Source organism: Mastigoproctus giganteus, chromosome 4 (assembly GCF_048544385.1).
Source record: "Mastigoproctus giganteus isolate SK-2022 chromosome 4, ASM4854438v1, whole genome shotgun sequence".
In the NCBI taxonomy this organism is placed as follows: domain Eukaryota; kingdom Metazoa; phylum Arthropoda; class Arachnida; order Uropygi; family Thelyphonidae; genus Mastigoproctus; species Mastigoproctus giganteus.
The window spans coordinates 172605749-172628202 of record NC_143578.1 but is presented as its reverse complement, the minus strand read 5'-3'; the positions used below and the strand labels follow the sequence as shown (position 1 = coordinate 172628202).

The 22454-nt window shown below is 36.0% G+C and overlaps 1 protein-coding gene across 6 annotated transcripts in view; it reads left to right on the top strand.

The window, feature by feature from the left end:
* LOC150087204 (phytanoyl-CoA dioxygenase domain-containing protein 1-like) overlaps positions 1 to 22454 on the top strand; it is a 207190-nt gene that overhangs the window by 21621 nt on the left and 163115 nt on the right. For 5 of the 6 annotated variants that reach the window (XM_090371876.1, XM_090371879.1, XM_090371880.1 and 2 more), the window contains 2 exons: positions 7724 to 7799; positions 20366 to 20413. In XM_090371876.1, coding sequence (XP_090228002.1) covers positions 7724 to 7799; positions 20366 to 20413 — 124 coding nt within the window. The remainder of the gene's footprint in view (positions 1 to 7723; positions 7800 to 20365; positions 20414 to 22454) is intronic. The other variant, XM_090371877.1, reaches the window with a different exon arrangement.

Genomic DNA, 22454 nt, shown 5'->3' with positions numbered 1-22454 from the left:
ATTGTTTTATCTTTAAAGGATAAGTTATTAATGAACAGAGAGTGATTTTAAATTAAATAAAGAAAATAATGATACCGTTGAAAGAAATTTTAAACACATGATACCGGAAATCGTGGAATATGAAAGAACTTTCGTCTTGGTGGCAAGATGGTGAAAACCGAATAAGAAATTTGTTTTCTGATAAAATATGAAATAAAAATAAATGATTTTAGAGATTTTTTCAAAGACAGTTTATCTTTAAAATCGAGTGAAATTCCCTTTTTTATTAAGAAAGCCAGAAATATCTTTGAAACCATTGCGATTAGCACTGCTGAAGCTGAGCAAGCTTTCAGCGTAATGAATAATATTGAGTGAATGAATAAATAATGTTGACAATTAAACACGTTGCAGATTATGATGACCATACATATAAATGGAAAACCATTGCTTCAGTTTGATCCGGATTGTTATGTCAAATCATTCCTCTGTAATCATTGCTCAACTATTGAGCAAAGCAGAAGATTGACAACAAATATTAATAAAGAAGTAAATTGCATATGGCAATTTTTAGAATAAAATTTTCTTGAATATTTGTGTAATAATTTTTTTTTCATGTAATCTGTGATTTTTGTGTACTTTTTCTAGAAAGTTTGTTTTTTATGTAATATTTGTTTTTATATTGTAGAATGTTTTGTGATATGGGAAATATTTCATGTTATTTTTTATTCGCAATATTAAAATTTTATCATGAAAAAAAAGTATCCATTATATTTCCCTAATTGGTAAAAAAAAAAAGACAAATAAAAAAGTTGCACGTGTGCTGAGCACGTGCACCTTTTTTTACGAAACATCCTTTTTTTACGAAACAACTTTTTTGAAACATCCTTTGCATTTCTTTTATGTATTTTGATTTGTATATGCCTCCGTAGCCAAGTGGTCAGGAGCGGGAGTGCAGTAGCACACGCTCTTTGAGTAGACCGGGGTTCAAGCCCCTGACTGCTGAATACGGTCGATCTGCCAACTCGCACTGGACCAGCGTGGCAGATTATGGTCCATTTCCCTCAGCATGAATTGTTGAGGAGGCTTCCATCCTGCAGTGGGTTGATAATGGCTGCACTTTACCTTTTATATATTGATTACGAAATAAAAGAACTTTTTTATTCCAAATACAGCATACTCCAGATTTACCAGGATCAGATTAACCGGGACACTTCAAGACTCCAAATTAAAGAAAAAAAAAAAAAAAAAAAAAACCCAGAAATCATAAAATTCAAGTAATAACTAGAATAGGTATAAACAGATATTTTGCAAGTTGTAAATAAGGGACAAGAAGCAGCATTATAAGTCGTCATTAGGAGATTAGTGTGCCTATTATCTTGCAACCCCTGCTGTCTTCACACTCATTGCTCCAAAAAAAAAAAATAAATAAAAAGACCAAATGTTTAGTTTGTTTTAGTGCATTGCGTAGATTTTTTTTGTTTCGTCGCACCGCAAAAGGACAGATTTTATTTCGTATATTTATGTCCTAGGGGCTCACATCTGGTGAGTATGGGCTTGGCACACCCAGGGTTCTGAGCTGGATATTATCATTCTTCTCTTCCTTGGTGAGTCCCTTCTACTTTTGACACACACACACACACACACTCTCTCTCTCTCTCTCTCTCTCTCTCTCTCTCTCTCTCTCTCTCTCTCTCTCTCTCTCTCTCTCTCTCTCTCTCACTCAGGGTACAGGGTAACTCAGGATTTTTTTTTTTTTTTTTTTGGCTGGTGCAGCATAAGCCTCAGGTTTCCTTGCACTGTATAGCTAATAATAACAATGTCAGGAATGTCGGAATTTTTTTTTATAGTAACTTTTTTTTTTTTTTTTTTTTGTTTAGAAATCGTGAAAATGATGGGCAAACGCAAGAGTTGTGAAACTTGAAATTATTCAAAAGTTTGAAAATGGTGCATCTGTTAAATCTCTAATGAACCATTATAATTTTGGTTGCCAAACCGTATGCAACACTGTAAAATATAAAGGGAAGCTTTATAAAGGAATTTAAAATCAACATCGTAAAAAAATAAAGGATAGCATCATATTCGACATGCGAGTAGTATGTGGTAAGTTTTTTCGTTTTTTATCTATCGCCATACTTTTTACGTAGATTGCTGAACATTTTTCGATACAGTCCCCGACTTATGTAGCTTCGGACTTACTTTACGTTATTTATATGATTAAAGATTTCAGTGAAGGGGTGACACATTTCACCATAATAACATAAAATCCAGAATTCCAGCTCTCAGTATTATCGCAAATGCAATAAGATCGAGTTTACTACCCGTTCATAATAGATTGCATTAACAGAAAAGCCCAAGAAACAGGAAACTGCAAATTGTTTTTTATTATTTTATGGTAGTGACCTCCAGAAATGTGCTTTAGTAAAATGCGAGCTCATTTGGGGTTATAAGTGAGTTTTCACCCTGTGAAGTTCTTTTCAGAAAATTTAATTTTGACTGTTATCATGGTGCCGACTAAGAGAATAAGTGACAGTGGTACTAGTAAATCTACCAAGAAAAGGAAAGCGATCGAGTTGGATCAGAAAATTAAAATAATAAGGATGTATGAAAATGGCCAAATATCGCGTGGAATTCAGATTTGTCAGTGGCAATGGTGAACACAATAAAGGAGAAAGACAGAATACGAGAAGCGGTGAAGGGATCGGCACCATTGAAGACAACTATAATAACCAGGGCTACGAAGTACATATCAGTTTCTACAGTACAGTAACGTGTTTTCTTCCTTTTATGTTTTCTTTTCTTATGTGCCACTCTGGCTACTTCACCTCTGGCCACAGATAAATTTTTTAATTGAACTAATTAAAAATATATAACTATTTTTCTTCATTCTTCTGAGGATATTATGTGGCTTTTGTAATTTTGTCATATCAGGGATATAGTAGCAATATTTTGTTAGTCATTCCTGAGTTACATAAAACTCGACTTACATAAGAAGACCTGGAATGTATCTTATGTATGTTGGGGGCTTACTGTATTTTTGGATTAACCGGGAAATCAATTATCCAGGAATTATTTTTTACCATCTATTCTGGAAAATCAAGAGTCTACTGTATTTTATTGATCATTCACATATTTACATAATTTCTGGAAGACAAAATACAATGGATTTATGATAACTAAAGTAAGAGATGTGTACTTGCGATTGCAACATATCTAAATATCTCTGGAAAACAGAGTCGATTGAAGTACCCGATCTTTGTAGTTGAAGCAACATACGCAGCTGTTAAGGGCACCTAACAATGGAATGTAATGAAAATACAAGATGAAAAAAATAAATTGTTGACAAATATTTGTATTGTTGCAGTCAAAAAAAAAAACTTGTATTATTGCAAGTAGTAACTGCAGGAAGTATGATTGTGATGTCATACTATTCAAGAATTCTAAAAAGTTAGAACCCCAGACACTTGTATCCAGTTATCATCGTAAGGGGAGGCATGATGACCAGGTGTTTAAGTTTTTTTTTTTTTTTTTTTTTAGCTAGACCTATAATAAGGCCCATCTGTCCACCGCCTGAATCCGCCCCTGACTTGAGATATCATACCGGTCAGGAATCCGCAGATGACGTCACTTCCTTCCTACCAAATATCAGTGTAAATTTGATTGTAACCAATCAAATTTACTGGGTAGAAATTCGGAAAAACTGCGAGCCCATTGTTAAAATATTCACGCTCACCACTGCTGCTAAGCACAATCTCTTCTGCGGCATCTAGATTTTGTGTACCTTCTGCTCTCTTTAAAAGTCATGAACTGCATGCACTCACAATTATTTTTTAAACCAAGGATGTCCCAACAAAATATAGTGGACACCCCGCTTTAAATGATACATGAAAATCGAAAGAATATTTTCCATTTAGCAAAATAAACATAAATTTATGCTTACATACATAGCTTAATTAATACATATTGTAATATGTACATACTAATTGATATTTCTGTTCACAGACTTTTTTTTTTTTTTTTTGTAAAATTTAAAACAGTAAAAATGATAAGCAATTAACAAAGAACACAGCATGCACAAGTTGCAACAAACACAATACACACACAAGTGAGATACAGAGTAGTGAGTTTCTGAAAATTTATTTATGTTTTTTATGATTGAATATTTTGCGGAAGGGGAAACACATTTCACCACAATAACGTGAAAACCCACAGAATTCCAGCTATCGGTACTCTAGCAAATGCAAGAAGATCGAGTTTACTACCCGTTTATAATTGATTACACTAACAGAAAATAAACCGGAAACTGCAAATTTTATGTCAATGGCAACGGTGACCTCCGGAAACTGCAAATTTTATGGTAGTGACCTCCAGAAATGTGGTTTTGAAAAAAGATCACAATGGCGATAATGATTAGCAAATCAATTTTTCCTTGTTTCCATTCCTTTTTGTGAATCAGGGATTCACAAAAAGGAATGGAAACACTAAAAATTACATCTAACATAATAGCAGGGTTTTCCCAGCACAAAAACTCTAAAATACCGTGTTATGCCACATTTTCAGCAAATCTCAAACCGTGTTAGAGCGAACCCTTGTTGTAGAAGTACTGTGTTGTGCGAGGATTGTCGCAATTTATCAGTTGTGTTAGAGTGAAACCGTGTTGTAGAAGTACTGTGTTATACGGGGGTTGCCTGTATATGAGTATAATGGTGATTGTAGTGTGCCGCAAAATTTTTGTGTCTTTCAAAGTGTGCCGCAACAACGAAAAGGTTGAGAAACACTGGGCTAGGATATTTTTAGAATATTAAATTTTATATTTTATAAAATAGAAATATTATATTTTAAGTCAACAGAATTTTCTTATCTGGGGTTTTCTTCAGGAATGGCTGCATCCGGGTGAGATGTAATTCAAAAGGTATTAAGTTAGCATATATCTAGCAGAGGGATGAAGGAAAAGCAAGCTTTTGTCCTTAAACCCTTGCATGGTGAGTAATTATAAGTATAAAGGGAGATGATGTCCTGGAGCCTGATGGGGACTTTTTGTTAATACCATCTTCAAAGGAGGGTGAATATGTGTCATAGGCTGTCTTTTATAGCCCTGGCACGTTCCATTGTCATATTTCAAAAGCATTGACTCTAGCGGGTCTCGGCTACTCAAGTTGTCTTCCCAAATGTCTAATGAAGTTTTGAGACTTTAGGACCTCCATAATTTTTTTACACTATGGCATAATATATTACGAGTTTAAAATACACTACAAAATATCAGTGTAAATACACCATAGTGAACTCATAATGAGAAACGTGCTGTCTGGGTGGTGGTGCCCACTGAGAAGAAGTAACAATATTCTTTATTAGTGAAGCTTTACTTATTCGAGGTAGTGCAATACATGGTACCTGGTTGTGAAGAGGTAGTCACAGTGAGATACAATTAAATCGATGCCTTTATACTACTTATGTAGTTTTTCATTATGAGTTTGCTATAGTGATTTTAAAATATAGTGAATATATTTTAAAATCATAATATATTATGCCTTGAGCATTTAAATTTTAATTAAGTATTCAATTTAAATATATTTACTGAGTAAATATATTTAAATTTATTTAGAACCATTTAACTATTCTGAATAAAATAAATAATTTGTTGAAAAAAGGTCATGTTGCAATTAATTTTCCTAGCTCTGTATATACAGCATGAGTCAGGAGGAATAATTAATATTTTGTGAGGTTATAGTATCAATTATTCTGAGTAAAAAAGTTCGTATAAACGTGTCTAATTCTCAATGGATACGGAGATACAGCTGTTTGAAACTGGCGTGCACAAAGCCATTATGAGAGGTATTAAAGAACGATAAATGACAATGTTTATATTTGTTGACTTTTTGAATGATACAAAACAGATAATTGACAAATTTTTTACAGTTCACGATAAATGTTCGAAAATCCAAACTACCAATCTCAATGCACTTTGCAACTCTTGTGGTAATATGACATGTTGTTCTTCTGCGGTCATCTTGGCAATCTTTTATGAGGGTAGCAGTATCCAAAATGTGAGCAAGCAATTTGTCTCTTGTATTCACCTTTTCTTTGTATTACTCTGCTTTTCATCCAACTCCACAAACAAAAATCTAGAGACCTTTGTGGCCAATGAACGGGACCACTGCGGCTGATTCTTCGTTATCAATCGTCTTCTTCATTTTCTCCATATCAATCACCACGGCTGATTCTTCATTCAGGGAAAGTTCGATTTAGATATTGTATCACCAGATGGGTATAATGTGCAGGAGCTCTGCCATGCTGAAAGTACATACCAATCATTGTAGCCAAGGGAACATCCTCCAATAGCAAATGGAACATCCTCCATTTGCTTGTTCCCTCCAATAGTAGCCCTCTCCGTAGCCTGGTGGGAAGGAGCAGCAGTGCGTAGCACACGCTTCTTGATTAGACCGGGGTTCGAGCCTGTCACCGCCAAATACGGAGGATGCGGAAAGGTCAGGGAATGACCGCCGCATATTCCCGGAGCAATATGGCCTTAGTTGCTAATGCTCCAAATAACAAACAAACAAACCCTCCAATAGTAGTGGAAGTTCGTTTTGCAGAAATTCTAGATAAATCGGTCCTGTAAGATGATTTTGTAACACAACAGGCCCAATCAACTGATTGTGGCGACTCTGTAGCCAGGTGGGAAGGAGCAGCAGTGCATAGCACACACTTCTTGATTAGACCGGGGTTCGAGCCCGTCACCACCAAATACAGAGGATGCGGAAAGGTCAGGGAATGACCATTGCATATCCCGGAGCAATATGGCCTTAGTTGCTAATGCTCCTAAAAAACCAAACAACACAACACTCAACTGATTGTCAATGGTGCCACACCACATGTTCACAGAGAAGCGATGTTGAAAATTTGTTTCTACAGTGGCATGTAGATTTTCATCTGACCGCCATGATAGTTATGGGTGTTGTTGATACCATCATGGGTGAAAGTAGCTTTATTGCCGAACAATATTAATGGAATTAATCGGCGATTAGCATTTACCCACTGACAGAATTCCAATCACAGGTTGTCTTCTCCTGGTTGAAGGTGTTGCACCTGCTGTATGTGAAATGGATACAAGCCCTGCTCACATAATGTTCATCATACTCTTGTCTGTGGAATACTTTATATGTGTAGAAATTTTTCCTGTCCTAATTGTAGGACAGGAAAAATTTCTGCTGTTCTACTGACTGAAGAATGTGTTCTGTTTCATCCACATTTTGTTCACTTGCAGATTCAGAAGAAATATGAGTGTTTGCAACTGTACCAGTCTCATGCAGTTTAGTGTAACCACTAGTAAACTCTCTTGAATCCAGTATTCTGTGGTTAGGAAACCACCGACGGTATTCTCTACAAGCAGCAGTAGCACTGCCACCACAAAAACCATGGACAAACAACATATCAGCTTATTCAGCATGTGTGAAGATGTGCAGCATTCTAAATAACACTTCTAACACCAAACAGCATCAGGTTATAACTGCTTCTCGGTCAAATCTGATTCAGGGAGCTCTGCATGCCAGTTTCAGTTTTATCTCCATATCAATTAAGAATTGGACACATGTTTATATGAACTTTTTTATTTAGAATAATTAATACTATAATCTCCCAAAATATTTACTGTTCCTCCTGAATCACCCTGTATAGGTGTTACCCATCTAGTATGCTATTTAATGATTTATATAAAATATGCTATATACATAACATTTGTTTTCTCTAGTCTGGTGATGACTACTTTATCTCTTCTGGTGATAAAATTCGGTATTTTCTTGAAAAAGATGCTGTGAATGAAGATGGTAAGTATTAATATTAATATATATATATATATGAAGTTAAAAAAAAGTGCGGGAGATAGAGTGACATAATAGTGACATAGGGAGTGATAGATAGTGACAGAAGGGGGATAGAAGGTAACAAAAAAATATGTATAATAAGAGATAAATAATTGCAAAATTGATAAATTAATTACAAAATTGACAAAATAAGGATGTTGTTACACAACATAGTGAAAAAAAAAAGAGAAAAGAAACTGATTTGACATTATTGGTTGTCCATGCTAACTAGGTACACTTCCTTAGATTCATGTGATGTTTAACCAAGAGCTTAACTGCTTCTTCCTCATGTCTTGTCAGCCTGTTCTTGTCAGTCTCTGTACATTTTGTACTCACCATATTCAGATTCTTCATCCCCAATGTCTCACTGACACCAAGTCTCCAATATACCTACAATGTCTGCATTTGATGACTTAACTAGTATTTTAAATTCATTGAATTAATTTACTCTACTCTTACCATTAGTGGGGAAAAACAAGCACTTCCATATATATATGTATGTCTGTTTTTGCTCTATGTAACTCTAACACATATATTTGCTTGTCCCATGAGGTTCCCCAGTTGGTCCTTGTAATCCTCCACACTATGTTTACTAGTCTGCTGCATGTCCAAATAGAAGCAGTTCAGGAATGAATTTCACCTTTGGCCTATAAATATAATATATATATAATTTATCGAGACTGTTTCCTCAAAACTAGCAGTTTTTGTAACCCACCTAACACAGTCTCCTATTAAAGTGTTTTGTTTGTTGCGTTTTATCTCATCCCTGTAAAACGTTTCTCCTCTTAACAAACACTGACCATGCCAAAGAAATTTTTATGCCATGAGCCTTGCGCTATCTCTCTCTCGAGAGCTGAATTGATTGACAAGATTCTTATAATGTAACCCCTCCTGTCATGTCTGTGAAAAATTGCAAACACTTTCAAATTTAATCTTAACTTGTTTCTTTTTTCTCAAATTTATTTTAGATTGGCATTATTTTAGTTTAAATTTAAATTAAAAATATAAAATATACACATGTGCAGTGAGAGTGGTATGCTGTTTCCAGGTTTTGTGAGTAGTATGTACTATGCTAAAAAATTATGCAGTAGTAGTAGTAGTAGTGGCATGTGATGCAAGAAAGCAAGTGTATGAGCTTATGCAACATCAGCCAAAAAAAAAATCACACCATTCCCTCCAAATACTTGTCCAGTTCCACCTTAAATTTATTCAACCTATCAACTTCCACAACGACAGATGGAAGTTTGTTCCAGCAATTAACCACCCGCTGGCTAAAGGCAAATTTCCGCACATCTATTCTACATCTGTCCTTACTTAATTTGAATTTATGCCCCCTTAAGTTCGTAATCTGAACAAGTGGAAGGATCTCATCAGAATTCAGCGTGCTTAACTCATTCAACGCATTATACACCTCAATCAGATCACCGTGCAGGTGCCTAGTCTCCAGCCACTGCAATTTGCAGAACTTAAGCCTCTCTTGGTAAGAGGATCCTTTCATTCCCCTCACCAATCTTGTTGCCCTTCTCTGTACATGCTCAAGTAAATCTACATCCTTCCTAATATGAGGCCTCCACACCTATACGTAGTACTCAAGGCATGGCATGACCAATGCCTTATACAGAGGTACAATCACCTCCTTTTCCCTGCTAGCAAAATTCCTATATATCATTGACAAAACCCCATGACCAGCCCTGGCAGCCTGTCTGCATTGCTCAGAAAACTTCATATCTGACTGCACAATTACTCCCAGGTCTTTTTCATTTTCTACCACCTTAAGTGTAGTACCACAGAGTTGGTACGTTTCGCTGGGATTACTTCTACCCATATACAGTACTTTGCATTTGTCAAGGTTAAACTTCAGTTGCCACTTCTTAGCCCATCTGCCCAAATTATCTAGATCCTGTTGCAGTAGCACACTGCCATTACTGTCATTAACAACTCTGCCAACCTTTGTATCATCTGCAAACTTCGACATTAAGCCTGATATACCATCATCAATATCATTGATAAATATGCAAAACAACAGTGGACCCAACACCGAACCCTGTGGGACTCCACTAATAACATTAGTCCACGAAGAGCAGCACCCATTGATTACCACTCTCTGTCTTCTCCCACTTAACCATCCTTTTATCCATTGTAGCAACTTACCCTTAATACCATTCTGCTCCAATTTGTACAATAGTCTTTCATGTGCAACAGTGTCAAAAGCTTTCCTGAAATCCAAATATATGATATCAAAATTATTTTTTGCATCCAGTTCCTTTGTAACCACATCATAATATCCTATCAAATTTGTCAGAAAAGACTTTCCCTTAACAAACCCATGCTGTGTCTGAATTATCGCTGCAGTCTTGTCTAGATGATCCTGCAATGCATCTTTAACCAGTGACTCCATTATTTTACTTGGAACAGAAGTTAAACCAACTGGTCTGTAATTACTCGTGTCACCCTTCGATTCCCCTTTGTGAATTGGGGATACATTTGCACATCTGCGGTCCGTGGGAACCTCCCCTGAGTCCAAGGATGCTCTCATCATTATGGCTAAGGGTTTGTTTAGTTGCTTTGCCACCTCCTTTAATATAACTGGATAGATCCCATCCACCCCAGGTGCTTTTCTTAAGTTTAACTTCAACAATTTCCCCTCCACTTTGCTCTCAGTTATTACAAAATCATTAAGTATCCTGCTACAATTTGATAACCTTCTGCCATTTTCAAACCTTAATAATTTCTCATGTGTGAATGTAGATGCAAAATACTCATTCAGTTTGTTTGCTATCTGAGCAGGATCATCAACAGTCGAACCATCGATGTCAAGTGGACCAATCAGATTCATCCCCTTCCTTTTAGAGTTTATATAAGTAAAGAAATCCTTGCTGTTTTTCTTAGCATCTTTTGCCAAGGATTTCTCGTAATCTGCCTTCGCCTGCCTAACCTCCTTTGTGACCTGATTACAGACTAGCTTATATCTGCCATAGGCTTCTGAGTCACTTGATAATTTATATGCATCCCATGCATTTTTCTTCCCTGTTACGAGTCTCATTAGGTCATTTGATAACCATTTAGGCCAAAACCTTGAACAATATTTCTTAATAGGTATGAAACTTTTAGTAGCATCCACAATTAATTCCTTGAATGCTTCCCACTTAGAATTTACTGTTGGTAACATCGTCAGTTGATCCCACTGTACAGAATTTATAAACTTTCTGAGACCACTGTACTCACCTTTACGGAAGCAAAAACCCATTCCTTTACCCCTGATGGTAATTAAATCTTTAAGTAAATCCCGCATCAGTACACTGTGATCACTGCCACCTAATGGTTCCTTTATCTGCAAATTCTTAATAACCGAATGATCACTGCTGATAACCAGATCAAGAGTATTACCCTCTCTGGTTGCCTCTCAAGCATGCTGCTGCAGAAAACAATCATCCAATAAATCCACAAAAGTCTGACTAGGTGGTATGCTGTTTCCAGGTTATGTAAGGGGTATGTACATACTAAAAAATTATGTAGGGTTGATTGACATTGTTACGTTCATATTGTTATACGTTTATAGTTTACAGACTGAATAAAAACATTTTCAGTATTAATTTCAGTATGAATTACATAAAAGAATATTAAATAGTTTATATTGTTCTTTTATTCATATATGGTGGTAAAATTCTCCCCTGCTCTGACTCTCGTTTTTGAACAATTTCCGACGCCAATTGAGAAAAAATTTCACTCACTTTATTAGATAAACACAAATAATAACTGCATTTACTGATTTGAAGCAAAAATATTAAAAAAAAAAGTAGCAAATTTTCATGTAATAAGAAAGTCTATTTAGTGGCTTTTAAAAGTGGTCCATACTCAGGCAACTCTACTAAATGCCACCTGATCCATCTTTTTAAAAAGCCTGCCTACAAAACGTAAGTTACCTTGTAGACAACTTTCCAGTATTACCTTATCTCATTTGCATTATAGATTTGATATCAGACTGGAAATTTTTCTGCTTCACATATTTCTGAAGTTAGCATTTGTAGTGCCATATGATACAAGAAAGCAAGCTTATACAGCATCAGCCAAAGAAAAAAAAGAAAGAAACTCTCCCCTTTCACCCATCCATTCACTCCAAATGCCTGTCCAGCTCAGCCTTAAATTTATTTAATATTTTCACACATTTATTCTACAACTGTCTTTCCTCGATTTGAATTTATCACCTCAGGTGATTAATCTGGGCAAGAGGAAGAATCCAATCAGCATTGAGCTTGCTCAAGCGATTCAAAGCCTTATACACCTCAGTCAGATCACCTCGCAGGTGCCTAGTTTCCAGACACTGCAATTTTCAGAAATTAATTTCATAAGCACAACCTTTGGTTCCATTCCCCAATCTCTTTGCCCTTCTCTGTACTAGTTCCAGCAGCACAAAAACCTTCCTAAAATGAAGCCTCCAAACCTGTATATAAGAGTGGCCTGACAAGTGCCTTATACCAGGGGAAAATCACCTGATTATCCCTGCTAGCAAAATTCGTATATATCCTATAGACACCATGAGCTACTCTTGCAGCCTGTCCGCACTGCTCAGAAAACGTCATATCTGACTGCACAATTGCCAGCCTGAATGTAGTACCACACAGTTGATACGTTACTCTGGGGTTATTGTTTCCCCATATGCAGTACTTTATATTTGTCAAAGTTAAGCTTTGGATGCCACCTCTCAGCCTATCTACTCAACTTTTTTAGATCCTGTTGCAGTAGGATATTGTCATTAGTGTCATTAACAGTCCTGCCAACCTTGGTATTATCTGCAAACTTGGACATTAAGCTTGATATACTTTCATCAATATCATTGATAAATATACAAAACAACAATGGGCCCAACATGGTTCCCTGGGAGACACCACTAATAACATTAGTCCACAAAGAGCAGTGTCCATTGATAACCACTTTCTGTCTTCTCCCAGTCAACCATCCCCTTATCCATAGCAGCAGTTTGCCTCCAATGCCACACCGCTCCAATTTTTGCAGCAGTCTTTCATGTGCGACAGTATCAAAAGCCTTTCTAAGATCCAAATATATAATATCAAAGTTATTCCCTGCATCCAGTTCCTTTGTGACCACATCATAGTATCCAATAAAATTGGGCAGGCAAGACTTCCCCTTAACAACCCATGCTGTGTCTGAACTATAACTGCAGTCTTGTCTAGATGATCCTGCAGTGCTTCTTTAACCATTGCCTCCATTAATTTCCCCAGAACAGAAGTTAAACTAACAGGTCTGTAATTACTTGTTCCACCCTTTGATCCTCATTTGTGAATTGGGGTTACATTTGCACATCTCCAGTCCATGGGGATCTCCAAGGAAGCTCTCATAATTATGGCTAAGGGTTTGCTTACTTCCTTTGCTGCCTCCTTTAATATAACTGGATAGATCCTATCCACCCCAGGTGCCTTGCTTATGTTTAACTTCAACAATTTCTCCTCCACTTTGCTCTCAGTTATTACAAAATCATTTAATTCCCTGTCAGAGTTTGAGAAACTTCTGGCATTCTCCTCCCTGAATAACTTCTCATGAGTGAATGTAGATGCAAAATTCTCATTCAGTTTGTCAGCCACATGAACAGGATCATCAACAATCGAATTATCGATATCGAGTGGCCCAACCTGATTTATCCCTTTCTTTTAGAGTTTACATAAAGTAAAGAACTCTTTGCTGTTTTTCTTTGCATCGTTTGCCAAAGATTTCTCGTAATCTGCCTTCGCCTATATAACCTCCTTTGTGACTTGATTACAGACCAGCTTATAAGTGTCTTAGGCTGTTGTTTCATCTGATAATTTATATGCATCCCATGCATTTTTCTTCTCTGCCATGAGTCTGATTAGTTCATCTGACATCCATTTAGGCCTAAACATTGAACAGTATTTCTTAGTTGGTATGAAAAGCCTAGTAGCTTTCAAGATTAATTATTTGAATGCTTTCTATCTAGAACATAGGTTCCCAAACTTATTTTTCCTACCGCCCACTTTTCAGAAAAAAAATTACTTAAAGCCCCCCCCCTGGAAATCTACCTTCTTTAAGCGAACAAACAGAAAGATATAGTAAAAAAATTGTTTATTTATCTATATATCTACCTACGTCTTAAAACACAGTAAATAAAGATGTTGTAAATAAGACACCTTGAAGCTTGAAATTATAAAATTATTTATTAAAATCAACCATAGTAACATTCACATTACACACAGAAAATTAAGATAACGAAGGATAATATGAAAATAAAAATTACGAATAACATTAAAAATGATCCTAATGAGAAGGATGAACCTGGTGCGCTGCTATCAATGTATTAATCCTCGGCTCTATTTTTGTCAGCAGTATTCTTAAATCACCGCGATTCGTTATTGGTTTTTTTTTTTGTTAACAAATTTGTGACTGCACTAAACCCACGTTCCACTAAATATGATGAAGGAAATGCAATTAAAAACTTTTGTATTATAGCCCATAATCCAGGATAAACTGTAGGTATCTGCTTTTGCAGCCAGAATTGTTGGTAGTCTCTGAATTTAAATTTCAATTCTTCATTTGTTACATCTATCAGTTCTTCTTGTAATTTTGGAGATCCTTCTGTGTTTGTACTTGAAAAAGGATTCAGAACCCAATTGGGTATGTTCATTTTTAAAATATCTTCAAATCGTTGATTGAAGTCAGAATGAAGAGCATCCAAGTGCTGACAATATGTAAGTAAGTCTTCATCATATTTTTCTACTGTTGATAAATTTGGAAACTGGCTGAATTCCCATCGTCCTGAATTTTATTTGTACAGAAGAAGTTTTGCCACAAATGCAGAAATAACAGCTTTTGTTTTTATTAAATTCGGCTCATCACCTTGAAGTTGTAGATTTGTTTCATTAAATTTGTTAAACATTTCTGTCAAATAAGCTGTGTCATTTTTGGAATCAATCAAGTTGGCTCGTAAAGCATCATCTTTGTTTTCTAGAAACTCTAGCACGGAGTTAAAGAGATTATAAAACCGATTCAAACAGGTACCTTTTGAGCCAATGAATTTCTGTATGAAGCAGCAAGCGATTGAATTCTTCATCGTTTTCAATACAAAGTTGTCTAAACAATCTGTCATTCAATGAATTGATTCTGATTTTGTTGATTGCTTTAATGACATAATCTAATGACCTATGTAGGCATTCACTCATTTTTGGCAACTAAATGTTGACGATGGATGACACAGTGTACAGCGAATGCATTCGGCACCGCCTTTTTTAAATATGCAAGAAACCCCCTATAGTGCCCTATCATCACTGGAGCACCATCAGTAGCAACTGACAAGATATTACTCAGGGGTATTTCTTTTTCTTTAAAAACTCTTCCAAGGCATGATTCTCCTTTAGTATCAGTTTTCAAAATTTTAGAAAATAATAATTCTTCACAAATTTGTTCTTCTTTTATGAATCGCACGTATGCTAAAAGTAAGGCTTCATTTCCTGGCAAAGTTGACTCATCAAGCTGTATAGAGAACTGGGTTGTTTTTAAATACTCACATAATGAGGCGTCAACATCTTGAGCCATTTCATCAATTCTTTTTTGCACTGTATTATTGCTCAAAGAAATTTTATTGATAATATCAGACGCTGGCATGTGCAGCATAGTGCATATCACCTCACTTACAGCTGGTACAATTAGTTCTTCACCAATAGTATACGGTTTTCCCTTTTTAGCAATCAGTAACGAAATGTTGTAAGAAGCACCAACCCATTGTCATCTTGTTTGGATGCTGTTGAAAAGAGTTTTTCTAATGTCGGTTGTTTCAAACGTTTTTCTTTAAGAAAATAAAATAAATCCTTATCTTTTTTATCAGCATGAACTTTTGTCAAATGTTCTCGTAGTCTTGAAGGTTTCATAGCTCATTTGATAAAACTCTTTCGCAAATCAAACACATTGGCTTTATTCAGTCAGCTTTATTCAGTCTACAAACAATATATTCAATACTATTCAAATATTGAATATTTGAACAATACTGTTCAAATATTCAATACTATATTGTCTACATTTTTTTCTTAGATTCGGCCATAATATTATCTGTAGATAAAAATTATATAATTAATATTTCTCTAGTCGGAACCAAAATTCTTTGCAATAGTTGGGTTATACTTATTAGAATAGTGTCCACGACATCAGTGGTTTTTGCATAAGACGGCAAAAGACAAACAAACTAAAATACTAATGAAACTAATAAACCGGGTTTTGTTCTTTGCTCAGCATTAGATATATTTATTTGATATTAAATTGTCAAATACCAAACTAAATTTATCAAGAAATAATTAATTAAAAAAAATACATTAATATGCAATTAAGAATTGGTTAATAGTTTTTATTCAGTTTTCTGTTATTTATATAATTGTTCCTTATTAACACATGCCTTATTTACCAATTAACACGGATGATTCAATAGATAGAAATAAATATTAATGGTTAACAGTTTTTTTTTATGATTTCGCTCCTCTGATTTCATTAATAATGCAATAAAAATATTTTATTATTAGTAAACACTACAAGCCATAGAAACGTACAGTAGATATATAAGAAAATGTATAAAAATACTCACATGTAAATTGCTGTTTTATTGAAACAATAATACAATTTGTTTTGTATGTGAGGCGCCTCTGTAGCCAGGTGGGAAGGAGCAGCAGTGCATAACACACGCTTCTTGATTAGACCGGGGTTCGATCCCATCACCACCAAATACGGAGGATGCGGAAATGTCAGGGAATGACCATCTCATATTCCCGGAGCAATATGGCCTTAGTTGCTAATGCTCCTAAAAAAAAACCAAATAACAAACAATAACAGTAACTAGAAAAGTTGAGCAGATGGGCTGAGAGGTGATAAATGAAGTTTAACATTGGCAAATGTAAAGTACTACATATGGGAAGCAGTAATCCCAGAGTAACATATCAACTCTGTGGTACCACACTGACAGTGGTAGAGAATGAAAAGGACCTGGGGGTAATTATGCAGACAGATATGAAGTTTTCTGAGCAGTGCAGATGGTCTACAAGAATAGCTCCTGGTGTCTTGTCAATGATATACAGGAATTTTTCTAGCAGGAATATGGAGGTGATTATCCCCTTGTTTAAGGCAGTGGTCAGGCCACACCTTGAGTACTGTATACGGGTCTGGAGGCCTCATTTGAAGAAGGATGTAGAGCTGTTGGAACGAGTACAGAGAAGGGCAACAAGATTAGTGAATGGAACAAAGGGTTGCTCTTACGAAGAAAGGCTTAAATTTTGCAAAATACAGTGTCTGGAGACTAGGCACCTGCGAGGTGATCTGATTGAGGTGTATAAAGTGTTGAATGGTTTGAGCATGCTCAATGCAGATGGGATTCTTCCTCTTGCTTAGAATAATCGGCTGAAAGGGCATAAATTCTAATTGAAGAAAGACAGTTGTAGGATAGTTGTGCGGAAGTTTGCCTTTAGCCACCGGATGGTTGATTGCTGGAACAAACTTCCATCTGTTGTTGTAGTTGATAGCTTAAATAGATTCAAGGCAGAACTTGATAAACATTTGGAGCGAGTGGATGGGTGAAATAAGGGTTTTTTTTTTGGGTGATGCTATATAACCTTGCTTTCTTGCATCACGTACCTTTGCTAATACTATTACTGTGATTTAGAATTTAAAGATTATTTTCAGAATGATTTTGTTATATTTGTTTGTTGTTTCATGATATTATGTGTGAGTTAAATTATGTAATTCTTTTCTTTTTCAATAAATGAATAATAATTATTTATGCCTTATTTTATTTTTTAATCCAAATATTTTGAGGCATCAAATTTTATTTTGCTTAGTGGCGGCACATAGGGTCGCAGTGCCCCTGATTATAATATGCTGTATTCTTGTGCATCATCATCATCATCAGCCATTTTCAATCCACTGCAGGATGAAGGCCTCTCCAGCAACTTTCCAGTTCCTTCTGTTTTGAGCACTGGCTATCCGTTTACTACCCACAAACTCATGAATTTCATCTATCCATCTCCGCCTTTGTCTTCCAGGTTTTCTTCTAGCTCCTCTTGGATACCATTCTGTTATTTTCTTAGTCCATCTGTCATCATGTCTCCGAGCTATGTGTCCTGCCCAAGACCATTTTAGTTCTTTAGTTTTGATAAGGATGTCCTTTACTTGAGTTTGCTGCCTAATCCATGTGTTTCTCTTCTTATCTAACAGTCTGATTCCCAATATAATTCGTTCCATTCTTCGCTGTGTAGTTCTCAGCTTCTCTTCCATTCTTTTGGTGAGTGCCCAAGTTTCACTTCCATAAGTCATGGTGGGGAGTATACATTGGTTCATTATTTTACGTTTCAGACAAACTGGGATATTGCTCTTCGGTATGTGACTATATTTCCTGAATGCTATCCATCTAAAATTTATTCTTCTCTTGACTTCCAGCCATTTATCATTATTACAGCTAAAAACTTGTCCCAGATAAGTATATGACTCCACCTTTTCAATTACTGCTCCTTGAATCATAATTTTTCTTTCTGTGGCATTCTTGTTCATCATTACTTTTGTTTTAGCCATATTCATCTTTATTCCAAAATCCTTACTAACTCTGCATAACTGATTAAGATTTTCCTCTAATTCTTTGGGATCGTGGCTTATGACCACAATGTCATCTGCAAATTGTAAATGGTTTAGTTACTCTCCGTTCACATTGACTCCTTTCTGCAACCAGTCTAATCTTCTGAAAGCTTCCTCAAGGGCAGCAGTAAACAGCTTCGGAGAAATTGAGTCTCCTTGTCGAACTCCTTTCTCGATTTTAAATTTCCTACTGTCTTTGTCTAGTCTAATAAAGGAGGTAGCACTCTCATATATTTTCTTCAAAATCATAATATGTGGGGTATCTATGCCTTGTCTTTCCAGTGCCCGAAACATTGCTGTATGGAGTCAAATGCCTTTTCATAATCCACAAATGCCAGGCATAATGGTGTTTTATATTCATTTGCTTTCTCCATTAGCTGTGATATTACGTGAAGGTGATCCATTGTTGAGAATCCTGTCCTAAAGCCAGCTTGCTCTTTTGGTTGATTCTCATCAAGTATTCTTTCTAATCTGTTAGTAATGACCCTTGTGAACAACTTGTAGATGTGGGATATCAAGCTAATTGGTCTATAATTTCCAATTTCTGATTTATCTCCTTTCTTATGCAGCAAAACTATGATTGCATTATTCCACTGCTTAGGCATCACATCTTTTCTAATGCACTTTGTGAAGAGTCTTGCCAGTTTTTGTGTTATGTCTCTTCCTCCCAATTTTAACAACTCTACAGTAACTTCATCTTCCCCCGGGGCTTTCTGATTCTTCATTTTCTGCAATGCATGTTCTACCTCATCAGGAAGAATATCAGGTATGTCGTATGTGTTGCTACTTTGCAATACATCTTCTCCACTGCTGGCATCATTCCCTCGCTCCTTGTATAATTCTCTATAGTCATCTTCTGCTATTTGAATTATGCCTTCTCTGCTGTTTATGAGTACACCATCGCTATTCTTCAGTTTCAGTATCATTTGTCTTTCTGTATTACTGCTCATGGCTGCTGATTTAAATCCTTTGTTTTCCTTTAATGCTTGTTCTACTTTTCTTGTGTTAAATCTTCTTATGTCCTCTCTGAGTCTCTTGCTAATGGCTTTGCATAACTCAGTATACTCAATTTTTTCCTTGTTAGTATTTATCTTGCTCTTCATTTTTCACCTTTGGTTTATCATATCAAGTGTTTCTTCACTAATTTTTGCTTCTTTGGATTTCTTTTTCCCTATAGGTTTCTTGGGCTTTATCACTTTCAGAGAGTTGTAATATTCCTTGTCGATATCTTGGTCCTTAGCAGTCTGCAGAAGCTCAAACTTGTTAAATTCCAGTACATACATTCTTGTGCAGCAATCGTTAAATGCATGTTCACATCAGCCATTTCATTAAATGCATTCTGCATTTAGTGAAATAGCTGATGTGGAGAAAAGTTTGCTTCAAAATGCTTTAAACTCAGTGAAACAGCTTCAGATACTCACAAAATATAAAAAAGTAGCTTTTGAATATAATGTGATGATGATACTATTAGAAAGACACTGACATTCAAATGGTTTCCAAATTCAAAAGTGGTCAGACTTCAGTTGAAGATTCAGAGCTTTCAGGTTATCCACCATCAAGTTGGACCGACATAAATGGGAAAAAAAGTGTTTAAAATCATCAAATAAATCACTAGTGACGTATCAGTTATATGGCTGGGATTGGTCCTATTATACAGACCATGTGGCAGCTTGCTGCATAGTTTGTCTTCTGAGCTATTAGTAGAGAGAGACTCCTTTTTTTCTGGTTCAGCAACCTCCTCTCTCTCTCTCTCTCTCTCTCTCTCTCTCTCTCTCTCTCTCTCTCTTTCTCTCTCTCTCTCTCTATGAGATATCATGTGAGTATATATATATATATATATATATATATATATATATATATATAGATTGATATATAATAATTAACTTAAATATTTTCAGGTAAACTAATTGTGAATAAACAGCTGAGCTTAAATAAAATTGGTCATGGTAAGTGACTAACTCATTTTCTGGATTAGTAATTGCCTAATTTTTTTTCTGATATAATAATATTTTTCAGATCCCCTCTTTTTTGTGGTAAAGAACAGATGGTAGGAGTATAGGAATTAATAATTACACATTACTTAACTATTCTTAAGCACTTATTAATAATCATACACCACCAGGTCTGCCACTGCATAGGGTAGGGATCCTGGATGGCTGGTTTGTAATGGACCTTAAAGAGCACAGATGGCCTGTTTGCAATTTTTGCAACCGAGGGTGGGGATATTTTGTAATTTTACCAGTCAGCCTGCCTATGCTGACAACCTTCAGACCTTGCTCTTGCTGGATCTTGGATCCTCCAAAATTTTTAAATGAAGGTGAACAATATACCACCTATATATAGTATTGGGAAAATGTATCCTACATTGAGAAAAAGATGAAATAAAGTATACGAAAAAGTATTATACTATATAGTACGGTAAAAATTATTATTTTCTCCTTCTGAAATATATTGTACACAGTTGAACCAAAGCCTTCACAGAAGTACAATTTTTGAGTTTCTTTAACAACATAACTAACTTTATATAGTAGTAGCAATGGCAAAGCAAGCTTATATAGCATCAGCCAAAAAAAAACCAGTTTACACATATATACCCTCAAATGATTGTCTAGTTCTTCCTTGAATTTATTCAACCCATCCACTTCCACAACACCACAGATGGAAGCCTGTTCCATCAGTCAACTGCCCTCTGGCTGAAGGAAAACCTCTGTACATCTATCCTGTAACCATCCTTCCTCAACTTGAATTTATGCCCCCACAATCAGCTTACTCAATCCAGTCAAGGCTTTAAACACCACAGTCAGATCTCCCCGCAGATGTCTGGTCTCGAGATACTGCAATTTGCAGAATGGAAGCCTTTCTAGGTAAGAACACCCTTTTGTTCCTTTCACCAATCTGGTTGCCCTTCTCTGCACCCATTCCAGCAGATCTACATCCTTCCTAAAGTGAAACCTCTAGACCTCTATACAGTACCCAATATGCAGCCTAACCATGGACTTTAACAAATGGATAATCACCTCCTTATCCTTGCTAAGTTTCTGTATATCACTGACAAAGCCCCATGGTCTGTCCTGGCAGCATGTCTGCACTGCTCGGAGAATTTCACATCTGACTGCACAGTTACCCCTAGGTCTTTTTCATTCTCCACTACCCTGAATGTAGTACCACACAGTTGATATGTTACTCTGGGATTACTGCTATTAGCAATAATCCCAGAGTAACCCACATGTAGCCTTGCAAGTTACTACAAGGTACTACCCATATGCAGTACCATTTGTCAATGTTAAACTTCAACTGCCATTTCATTGCCCATTTGCTTAATTTTACTAGATTTCGTTGCATTAGCTCACCCTGATTACTGTCATCAACCATCCTGCCAACCTTTGTATTATCTGCAAACTCTGACGTTATGCCTAATATACTTTCATCAGTATCAATAATAAATATTGAAAACCACAATGGACCCAGTACTGAATCCTGGGGAACTCTACTAATAACATTAGGCCACAAAGAGCAGTGCCCTTTGATAACCACTCTCTGTCTTCTTCCACTTAACCATTCCTTTATCTATAGCAGTAACATGCCCCTAATGCCACTTTGCTCAAGTTTATACAGCAGTCTTTTAGGTGCAACAGTAACAAAAGGCATCCTGAAATCTACGTATATGATATCAAAAATTATTTTTAGTTCCTTGGTCATTCCATCACAATAACCTATCAGATTGGCTAGACAAGACCACCCCTTGACAAATCCATGCTGTGATTGCAGTATAATTGCTTGCCTGTCCAAATGGTCCTGCATTACTTCTTTAATCAGTTATTCCATTATTTTTCCTGGAACAGATGTTAAACTAACAGGTCTTGATCCACATTTATGAATTGGGGATATATTCACACTTCTCCATTCCATAGGGACCTCCCCTGAATCCAAGGAGCCCCTCATAATTATGGCTAAGGTTTTGTTTACCTCCTTTTTTTTTTTTTTTTT